Genomic DNA, 11,928 nt, shown 5'->3' on the forward strand with positions numbered 1-11,928 from the left:
AAGGTGTCGTTTCCTTTTGCGCGCAACGAAACATTGGAGCACCATCGCCACATAATTTCTCCCATGTGGAAATCTCTACGAATATACCATCTATAGCGTACTCATTGACAGCTACATGTATGTTTACGAACTGTAATTCAACGTCCAGTAAAATCAACGATAAAAAAAACAAAAAACAGAATGAATCAACAGCACACTTTAACACTCAAAAGAAAGTTACCGCTTCGTTCGATGACTCGGTGACCCGCCGGCTTTCCACATTCTCTCCCCACGATTTTTACCAGTCATGATGCATGTTTACAGAGACCAAAGAATTTGCTCAGACGCAACGCAAAAGCAGTGATGTCTTCTTAAGGCAGCAGCATGTATGTTTAGCGCTGTCCTCTTCTCCGGCTTGGCTCCGAATTCCATCTCTCCGCGCGCGCGCGCGTTCGCGCTCCTCTGGAACGAGCGAACAGGCCAGCGAGGGCGCGCGCGCGCGGGGGTGTCCCTCCTCCGCAGTTTGGAGTTTGTGATGTGTCTCAGACTCCGCGAGCGCCGCGCGAGAGCGAGACCTGCGGAGCGAACGCGCCGTATCCTGAAGCGACCGTTACCCTCCAACAGGCGACCTGCCTTTCTCCTTCCTGATTTCCCCCGTATTCCCTCACAGTGGTCCTCGCACTAGCGCTTTCTTTCAGCGCCGGCGCACTTTTTGGTTTATCACAGGTGCATTTGCGATCCTTTGACGTACTTTTCTCACTCACTGGGAATTTGCAGACATCTGAGGGTCGTGTGGATGCGCGGCTTTGGTGAGAAGCGGAGATGGAATTGTTGATATTATGCCTTTCTTTTGGGATATTGCAATGCAGTTCGGTGGGAGCCGACTCCATCATTCACATCGGTAAGGAGTGAGCTGTTCAAAGCCTTTATTTGTTGCAAATGATAATGAATGCGACATCCAGAATGAGGACTCTAAGTGAAGTGCGTTGTAGGGGTCGGCGTGAAATATCCACTGTAAATAAGCATTGGAAATGTGCCCTGCTCATCGGGCTGAATATCATTTGAGCAGACCACTTGTGACGATAACGTCTCTCTTGTTCAGATTGCCGATAGATCCATTGCACTGACAGATGCATGGACAAGACTAATCTAATTCCAGTCTTAGCAGGTTGTTCACCAGGAACGCTTAATTGTGTAAATCCTAGATTTCAGGCAAGTTGGAAAAACAGGAGGCGTCTGTCATAAGGCAGAGTAAGCCAATGTGTGTGGGTTGCTCTCCCCCTCCCATCTATAAGATTGAACTTTGTATGGAACGTGAGGGAAATGTTAATAAAGGATGCTGAAGTAAATAAATGACAAGAGGACAAATGCTTATTCTTGGCTATCCCAGGCTGTAAATGTCATCTTAACCAATCCCCTTTGCGTGCGCTGGACACCCTGTGCATTCTGATTATCTCACCAAATGTGAGGAAAGAAAGATTTTGGCTCTCCAACAGCAGCAAAGAGGAGGAAGAGGGGCTGCCGGGGAGGGCGGCTGTAGCTCTATTCAGTTGTCATGAAGAAGTCAGATCCAAACACTCATTTATCGTATCGAGTCAGCTGTTGGCTCATTGGAAAGAAGATTTATTGGAATCTGTGAAAAAAAGCCACCATATTTGTCGTTGGAGATTCTGAAGTAGTTTTGTTCTATTTATTCTATTTGGCTTTCAACAAAACTACTTGTCATTCTAACCTTTTATATCAAAAACACATCGTTTTGTGTGACCAAAACTGACCAAGTGGAGTCGGTTGTCATATATTTACCCCCAACTAGCTTTAACAAATCAGATTTTGGCTTGTTTTATGCAATCTATGTCTTAGGTAATTTGCTGCCCAGTATATTTGACCAAGACCTTGGGGATGATTCAAGAAAGCAGTTTTAGATATATCAGGCATTCACACATTTAAATCACATGCATTGAATGCATTTGACGTGTTCTGAACTGTGGTGGATGCAATATGCAGAGTGAAATGATGCTATATCCCTATGCACACAGAAATACATCTACAGGTTGTTCTCAGATAATTCAGTTTACCTACCAGTTGCATGCGTCTAGGTCAGAAAATCCACTTCCATCACCACCTTTAAAAATGAGGTCTTACAACATTTTCATCCAGCTCTTACCTTTAAGTGCACACGAGGGCGTATCTGTGGCTGTGTAATAGGCAGGACTCAAAGGTGCACAGCGCAGGTGAAATAACAAATTCAAGCCTCTCCAGTGCCCAATACTTCCACTTTGTCACATCCGCTCACGTTATCATCCTGACCAAATTCGGCTCCGAAGGGCAAAAGAAAAATAGGGCTGTCCATTGAATGGAGAGGGTGACATGAAGTGATTTTCAGGGTGGCATGGTGATTTACAGAGGCAATGGCCATCCAAAACTGGTAATTGGAAGGCTAGTACAGGCAGTGTGGATCAGGGCTGCTCTCACTGGCAACTGGAATGAACAGATGCGACACCCCTATTTCTGCTAAATAAGATGAACACTGCAGTGATACATCAACCAGATTCTACCTGTCTACCTGCCCACCTTATTGGGCTCCTCTAACACAGGTAGAGATGGGTACATTTTGGCCAAACATAAATGAGGCCTCTCAATCTCTCTAAAATTGATTTTAGATATCATGCTTAAACTTAAATACGTTAAGCTGCCATAATATGAATTAATCTACATACAACTTGTTGCACAACTTTATTGTAGGTTGCTTTGATTAGCACCTGCTTGGAAAGTAAATGCTTAACAGTAAGGATTTTTATTCCCTCTTTATATTAGCTGTCTTTAACTACTACTGTATGCAATTACCTTTGTTTTGGCATACTTATTGTGTTCATGTTGTATTACAAAACAGGTGTAGATGTAATTACTAGTAATACATTAATAATGGACGTAATTACATGCATGCATTTTTCATATTTAATATCACTACAACATAAAAACATGTATGTACACAATAAGTGTATTGGCTCAAATGATTAATTTAGATGTTAGTACATGGTTAAATACATTTACAATAAAGTGGGGTCCAGATTGGCTAAGTGGTAAACACTTGCAAGAGACTGGATCAAAAAAAAAAACCTTTTGACTTAAATTACACAAGTCGATTTAAATATGACCATATTTTGGTTAAAAAAAATAAACTCACTATGCTAGACAGTTGTAACATTACCTGACATAATCAGAAGAATTCACCACCAATCCTTTATTGTTGAGACCTGAAATTAAACAAATGCAACTTTTTTGACCCTTCTGTTATTTGTTCATCATTATTCTCAAATTAAAATATTTCTCATTGCTTATCATTTTATGAAACAAAAGGTGATGAGTAAAATATCAGGGGTCTTTTTATCTTATTTGTTTCTAGTGAAGCAAACAACAATCTTGTTTTAGCCCTGAGCTCTCTGTAGGATGGGTTTCCTTAGCTCAACTGGTAGAGCATAGCGATAGAAATGTCAAGGTCATGTGTTCAATCTGAGAGAACATACACACTGATAAAAAAAAAAAATAATAATAAGTACCTTGACTGCACTTTTAAGTGGCTTTGGATAAAAGCATCTGCCAAATGGATAAATGTAAATGTTTCTAAAATAATAGCCCTTTGAGCAAGATGAGCCAAGCAAGTCAGTTGCCCTCTGTATGCAAATTAGCAATTGCTTCTGTTTCTTTGTACGCTTCACTAAGACCCTATAGATAACTATCTATACATGCCCGCAGGTGCCATTTTTGAGGAGAATGCAGCACGGGATGATGAGGTGTTTCAGTTGGCGATCTCTGACCTCAGCCTCAACGATGACATTTTGCAGAGCGAGAAAATCACCCACTCCATAAAATATATCGAACCCAACAACCCCTTTCAGGCAGTCCAGGAAGGTGAGTGAATCATCGTGTTATGTCTCTTCACTCTCGAACTGCATCATTCCCTGACGTCTGTGTGTAAATGCTAAAAAAATGTACATGCAAATTGTTGTCTGGCAGTTTGAGTAACCCTCCAACAAGACATCACCGAGTCGAAATGACACACATCGCCAGGGTTTCTGCTTTTGTTCAGAGCATGCTTACGGCAAGCCAAGATGTCTTGAAAATGTATGTGTGTTTGTTTAATGCCAGCATGAAAGGTGACGTTTGGTTTCAAAGACATCCACCTGAAGCTTCCCCACAGTCTAGTGTCTTCTGTGAAAGAAGAGCTAGGTGGAGGTATTGAGTCAGGCTGGACTCAATAACAATTGAGACAATAATTGCAGTTGAGGATGAGTGCTCTGAAGCCTGAGCTTTCCGAAAGATCTTCAAAGATTTTGAAAAGCAAGGAAAAAGAGAATGTCTTCTTCTGAATGGGCTAATGGCAGTTAATGATGCCGGGATTGACGACGAAGACGATGGTGATGATGATGGCAATGATTATTTCTGTTAGAAAATATCCTCCATCACAATATGTGATGTGATGTAAACTGTGATTCGTTTTGGAAATATATCACTGTGATCAATCTAAGTGAGCTATTGACACTGGTATAGTGCGATCTTTGCTAAGGTTTTATTTGTCATTCTTCTTCCTCTGCTATTACTTGGACCTTTATCAACTAGTCCACAATCATCAAGTACTCACTGTTTTGTCAAGTCTATGTGCAGTTTTCCACAGTTCTTTGCTTTCGGTGTATTAGGTGTCTTTCAGGTTGGTTTGGTGAGGTGTTTTATTTCCCACATGTCAACCTGAGGAATAACACGAGCACGCATTGAGAACATCCTTATTCTGACAATGCCGTATGACGTTGCAAATGGCACAGGGGAACTTAACCTTTTTTAATATAGCTGGTGTTAACATCTAGAATGAAACTCATTGTATGTTGATTTGTTTCGCACACCAGAGATAAACCTTCATAGCGTCTCACGGGTGCTTGAAATGTTCAGGGAAGGTTCGGCTTTATTTATTTGGAGTTACCACTCAAATGCTCCACATTTTTTGCCACTGGACCTCTGGTTTTGCGATCATCTGGCAATATCCGGATATGTGTGATCTTCTGCATGAATGTGTTGTCATGGTGGTGTGGTTGAAATGCAGGGCAGTGTGTAAGTACCTAAGCACAGTGATACTGTGCTCTCTTGACTGAATGCCCTGTTGATTTTGGCTCTGTGAATAGATTCCAGGCCATTCAAGACAGCCAATGGAGTTCTTTTTAGTGGTCACAGTTGCCATCTCAAAATGGTAACAGTAGCCCACATTGTGTGCTGGAGGAAAGCATTGGGGCTCCTTTTATTAAGCAGCAGAGCGACTTTTTCATTCTGTGGTGTTAAAGGGTGACTCTTACGAAATCTGTCAAGCATGTGTCTGGGTCACCAAACTAGCAGAAAGAAATATCACCACAGTGCAAAAACTCCTATAACATACAAAATATAATTTTGTTCATATGCGTTTATATGCAATACTGGAAAGAAATTAAAGCTTTCATTCAGCAAGGACACATTCAATTGTTCAAATGTGTGTTGCAAAAGATTTTAAATAAATGAATTAATTCTCAAATAAATAATTATTTTTCAAATAAATGCTGATGTAATGTAAATAATGCAAATACATTTCTATTCAAAAAGTTTTTTTTTTTTTCTGTTACACACACACACACACACACACACACACACACACACACACACACACACACACAAAAACACACACACACACAGAAACAAATGATATTTTGAAGAATGTTGGTAATCAAACATTTGCTGGTAGCCCTTGACTTCCACAGTATTTTTTCCATACTATGGAAGGCAAAAGCTACAAGCAACTGTTTGGTTACAAACTTTCTTCAAAATATGTGACCCTGGACCACAAAACCAGTCTTAAGTCGCTGGGGTATATTTGTAGCAATAGCCAAAAATACATTGTATGGGTCAAAATTACCGATTTTTCTTTTATGCCAAAAATCATTAGGATATTAAGTAAAGAGTATGTCCCATGAAGATATTTTGTAAATTTCCTACCGTAAATATATCAAAACTTCAGTTTTGACTAGTAATATGCATTTCTAAGGACTTCATTTGGACAACTTTAAAGGCGATTTTCTCAATATTTTGATTTTTTTGCATCCTCAGATTCCAGATATTCAAATAGTTGTATCTTGGCCAAATATTGTCCTATCCTAACAAACCATACATCAATGGAAAGCTTATTTATTCAGCTTTCAGATGTATATGTATGTTTAAATCTCAATTTCAAAAAATTGACACTTAAGACTGGTTTTGTGGTCCAGGGTCACATATCTTCTTTTGTGTAAAAAAAAACAAAAAACATGCATATACTCAGCATTGGTAGTAATGGTGATCTTCATTAGACTCTCAAACATTACTGTAATACAAGTTCTCATATAAATCATCTTAAAGGCAATACAACACATATTACCATGATAACCACTGTAACACATATTAACATATATTACCATTTCTGTAGCATTTGGGATGAAATATGATACAGACATGCTTTCCTGAGATCCAATTTACTCGTTTTTAACTCGAGAAAGTAACATTATTGAATTTTCACTCCTCAAGATTTTACTTTCTGTGTGCACACAATACAGAATATTGTGATCAGAATCAGAATCAGAATCAGAAAGAGCTTTATTGCCAAGTATGTTTGCACATACAAGGAATTTGTTATAGTGTCACAAGCTTCCAGTACACGGAGACAACAACAACACACAGATAATAAAAATGAGATGTGAATAAAATACACATGCATAAATATAAACCACAAAAAAAAAAAGAATAAATTGTATGTACAGGTGTGCTATAGATGGAATAGGAATAGAACTGTCTGGGCCTGGTGCTTGTCACACTGCCTTGGCCTGATGTAGTCAAATAACCTGTTAGAGAATCATCTGCTGGTATGACTATGAGCTTCACATCAATAATACAAAAATTCCTGTGAATTGTTCATTATATTGCTGCCTATTGCCTGATTCTATTGCCTGAAGTTGATCTTAGATTAATACTTTAACCCTTTTTGAATTTGTATTACTTGCTGCATGTTTCTTTATAATTGACAAATGTGTTATACTTCCATGCTGTATCCTCAGGCTCTCATTTTATACTCAGCACCAAGTGTAAAACCTACTACAGAAACAAATGGAGATGGTGTAATGAAACCCACTAGATGAATCCCACAAGGTTTTTCATGGTGTCGGGATGTCAATAAAGATTTGGAGCTTTACCTAAACTGCCTGCTCTCACAAAACAGTGTGAAATGCCCCAAACCTCTCCAAGCTCCCTAAATGCAGTGGGACCTTTTATTTATTATAGCATAGCTGCTGTTTTCATAGTCTTTCTTTCTTTGTTAGTTAACTGTGTAATAGCACTCCAATTGCTTTATTATTGGAAAAGCAATAGCGTGGAATTATATCTTCTTCATGTCTTCTGATTTGTGTCACAACTGCATCTAAATATGGTTGTGGCTAAGTGCTTAAAGGAATAGTTTAACCAAAAATTAAATTTTACTGAAAAGATTCTCATCCTCAGGCTATCCAAGATGTAAATGAGTTTGTTTCTTCATAGGAATGCATTTGGAGAAATTTAGCGTTACATCACTTGCTCACCAATGGATCTTCTGCAATGAATAGGTGCCGTCAGAATGAGAGTCCAAACAGCTGATTCAAGTACAACTCCAGTCCATCAATTAATGTCTTATAAAGCAAAAACCTGCATGTTTTCAAATCTATCATTATGATGTTTTTAACTTTAAACCATTGCTTCTGCTTCAAATACAATTCCTCTATCCATAATATTGCTTTTTTTCCAGTGAAAAAGTTCTCTAATCTAAATCAAAATAGAAAAATGCACAACTCAAGCACAATTTACAAGTGAAAACAGTCCAAAATGTTCTGAACAAATTTGCCAGTGGATTTTGATGTGCGAGGATAACGGGATGGACTTTTTATGAAAGAAGTGTGGATGGATTATGGATTATGCAGTTTTTGGCCAGAAGAATGTCTTAATGATGGCTTTGTTTCTTACAAATAAGCAGCTTTTCACTTTCACAAGACTAATTGATGAGTTAATTGATTGACTGGAGCTGTGTGGATTACTTGTGGATTATTGTGGTTTTTATCAGCTGTTTGGACTCTCATTCTGACAGCACCCATTCACTGCAGAGGATCCATTGGTGAACAAGTGATGCAATGCTACATTTCTCCAAATCTGTTCTGATGGAGAAACCAACTTATCTACATCTCAGATGGCCTGAGACTGAGTACTTTTTCTGCAAATTTTCATTTTTGGGGGGTGAACTGTCCTTTTAATGTCATACTTTCACACATTTGATTGCTTCCTGGAGTGACTTACAGACAATTCAGTTGAAATAATCCATGTACTGTGTACATAATCAAATTATCCAACTAGGTGTTAAAGGCATAATTAAAAGCAGACCAGACAGCTCTATCTCTATTTGTCTGGTCCGGTGAAAGTAAGTCATATGGAAAGAGGTACGTGTCTTTAATCATTCACAAATTGTAATAGTGTCTCTCTCTTCCACTGTTGCTTCCACCAGCCTTAAGGTCTAAGGGAAACCCTTATAACACAAACAGCCAACATCAAATGGTTTAAGCTGTCGGCAACCATGTTTCTAGCTTGAAGCCATGAATTAAGAGTTGCTATGGTTTTTAAGGAAATGACTCCCACATTTATGTGCAGCTACCACTCACAAAACTGCACTTTTTTTATGTCATATGATTATTAGAGGGCTAGTTTATTGCTTCTCAAGCTTGGACTTCTTTCTTGGCCATCTTTTTTTTTCTTTATACAAATTTACTTGAAGGCGGTTATTCTGAGACTGAGGTGCCCCTTTAATTCCTGCTACCAGCACAAATACAGTGGTGTGAAAAAGTGTTGGCCCCCTTCCTGATTTCTTATTTTTTTGCATGTTTGTCACACTTTAATGTTTCAGATCATCAAACAAATTTAAATATTAGTCAAAGATAACACAAGTGAACACAACATGCAGTTTTTAAATGAAGGTTTTTATTATTAAGAGAAAACAAAATCCAAAACTACATGGCCCTGTGTGAAAAAGTGTTTGCCCCCAAAACCTAATAACTGGTTGGGTCACCCTTAGCAGCAACAACTGCAATCAAGCGTTTGCGATAACTTGCAATGAGTCTGTTACAGCGCTGTGGAGGAATTTTGGTCCACTCATCTATGCAGAATTGTTGTAATTCAGCCACATTGGAGGGTTTTCGAGCATGAACCGCCTTTTTAAGGTCATGCCACAGCATCTCAATAGGATTCAGGTCAGGACTTTGACTAGGCCACTCCAAAGTCTTCATTTTGTAATAAGAAATCAGGAAGGGGGGCCAACACTTTTTCACACCACTGTACAACTAACATGCAATATGCTCCTGTGACTATTAAAGCCATGACGTCTTACCTAGTTTCTTTATGTAAGCCTTTATATTGTAATATTTAGCAAGCAATTATGCAGAGAACAGATTTAATCAAATGTAATAAGGCATATATGCCCTCATTTACTAAAGGTTAGTGAGAATAAAAAAGTTCAAATGTATTATTATGCTATTTTTAATTATGCTATTACTGTGGCAAAATGGAGACTTATAAACAGAGAATACATTAGAGATACACCATATTAATCCTGTAAATCTGACTGTATCATATCGGATGCAAAAAACTTTGTTGAAGAAACCTGTTGTATACATTCTTCTACAATCTTCTGTCATCTGATTTGTTTATACTTTGTAGCAAGTAAAAGGCATTTTAGTTGATAGTAAAAATTCAAGATGAACACTTATTGGATTGAAGCAACTGATAATTATACATCAGGTTTTGAAGAATGTTTATTTAGGGCCTGAGCACCGGTGGTGCGAGCCCATGGCCATATTCAGATATTGCCATAGCGCCACCTGCTGGCAACAGGAAGTGACATGTTTTACACTCTAACGAACACCTCATGCAGATTTGATGACATCAACATTATATTCAATCAGTATAATCTAAAGGCCTTTGCGATATTAAATTGCAAAGATCTTGAGATCATTGAAGGGCGTGTCTATGGCAGCCTGACAAATTTCGATGTTCGAAGCTGTTGTAACTCAGCCATACAATACCCGATCTGCTTCAGACTTCACACGTTCGATAAGAGAGTCCTGGCCTGAACACATCTAAAGGCCAATATTCCATTATAATCATAGCGCCACCTGCTGGCAACAAGAAATGACTTGTTTTGCACTAACATAAACATGCAATGTCCAATCTGCACCAAACTTCACATGTCTGGTAAGATTACTGGCCCGAAGACATCAAAGGCCAATATTCAGTTATAATCATAGCGCCACCTGTTGGCAACAGGATATGTCATGCTTTGCACTAACTCAAACATACCATGTTCAATCTGGCCCAAACCTCATATGTTTGATAAAAGTGCTGGCCTGAAGACATCTACATGCCAATATCCAGTTATAATCATAGCGCCACCAGCTGGCAGCAGGAAGTTTGGCACATATACATGACTTTGACATATTCCTCTTATATTTACCACTTTAAATGCATATTGCCCACCGTTCACTGTCTTCCTAAAGCCATTGGGTGGTGGTGAGCGCAGGTACGAGGGCCCTTTCATCTTACTTTTTGGCCATATAAAAATCACCAACTGCACCAAATTATATATGTTCAGTTTGGGTCTCTGAATAAAATTGAAGTGTTTTCCATCCTTGAATATGAGCTCCATATTCTCCTATAGCATACTGTAAAGCCTGTGAAATATGATGCTCTTTTTTTCTCTCTCTCTTTTTTTAATACTGTTATTGACTTTGTTTTTGCGAATTATTAATTCAGATGATATCATCCTCTGCAATCTCTGTGAAACATCTTACGGTGTTACACTTGTATATTTCGATCGATTGCTCAACACATATAGTGGTTGATAGCTCATACTAATAGCAGGGGTTGATATCATGTGTCTAGCCGTGGATGCTCATACTTAACAAAGAGAGGACAAAGTCCTCCAAACATTCATGTTGGCTTCCCTGCTGTACTTGCCCATGCTTCTGAGATGACTTGCACAGCCCCAGTGGAGTTGTAATGGAGTTATTTGGATGCCACTGAGAAAGACGAGTCCTTTGACCTTTCTCTCCATTAGGAGATGCTAATGTTAGATGTTTGAGAAATGACCCGCACATATATTTTTGGCCTGTACTGCTCAGTTTTAAACCATTCGGTGTGCAGACATCGGCATGAGTGTGTGGGATGCATACAAATGAAGTAGAAGTGTGTATTCACACACACACACACACACACACACACATCAACAGCCCACACACACTTGAGACAAACTAACATATGGACCCTTATTCTGGGCTGTGTGAGCCGAGCATCAATCCCTCCACTGACCATAGAGAGAATGACACTGGATGGCTGCTGGGCTTTTTTAGTGAGGGTCCCTGATTCTGTGATTCGCCCTTGAATTAAATTGCCCAGTATGAGACCTTAAATGCACTTTCAACACAAATAAATGAGGTTAATTACCTTGTTACCAAGGCTAGCCATTTGACTGCCAAATTGCACAGTGTTCCTGTAAAAACAACAATCTTGTCCACCCTGGGCAGCACCCTGTGAATTTCTGTGAGTTTTCATGCCTAACTGCATTATTCATGCAGAAACATAATTTGAATTTGTCTGTCATTTGCAGATATTACCTTCATTACTTGGCTCAGTACTGTGTTTGAAAGCTGGCTGATTAAGACATTTTTTAATCGCTGTCAGAAGCTCTCTACATGGATCACTCACAATTACTGTGATTTTGCCAAGTAGGACATGTTCCTGGATTAACATCTTTATCGGTCCTTGAACAGCTTTCCTAGAGAGCAACAAAGATGTTTAAATTATGTTAGGTGTTTATATATATATATATATATATATATA

At 38.8% G+C, this 11,928-nt stretch overlaps 1 protein-coding gene across 1 annotated transcript in view; it reads left to right on the forward strand.

Annotated features, from left to right (window-relative positions):
• The first annotated feature begins 602 nt into the window (after nt 1-602).
• The window catches only part of grid1b (glutamate receptor, ionotropic, delta 1b), a 484,036-nt gene continuing 472,710 nt past the window's right edge, over nt 603-11,928 (forward strand). The window contains exons 1-2 of the mRNA XM_016439916.1: nt 603-880; nt 3,733-3,888. Coding sequence (XP_016295402.1) covers nt 802-880; nt 3,733-3,888 — 235 coding nt within the window. The 5' untranslated portion in view covers nt 603-801. The remainder of the gene's footprint in view (nt 881-3,732; nt 3,889-11,928) is intronic.

Source organism: Sinocyclocheilus anshuiensis, unplaced genomic scaffold (genome assembly GCF_001515605.1).
Source record: "Sinocyclocheilus anshuiensis isolate Anshui unplaced genomic scaffold, SAMN03320099.WGS_v1.1 scaffold151, whole genome shotgun sequence".
NCBI classification, from domain to species: domain Eukaryota; kingdom Metazoa; phylum Chordata; class Actinopteri; order Cypriniformes; family Cyprinidae; genus Sinocyclocheilus; species Sinocyclocheilus anshuiensis.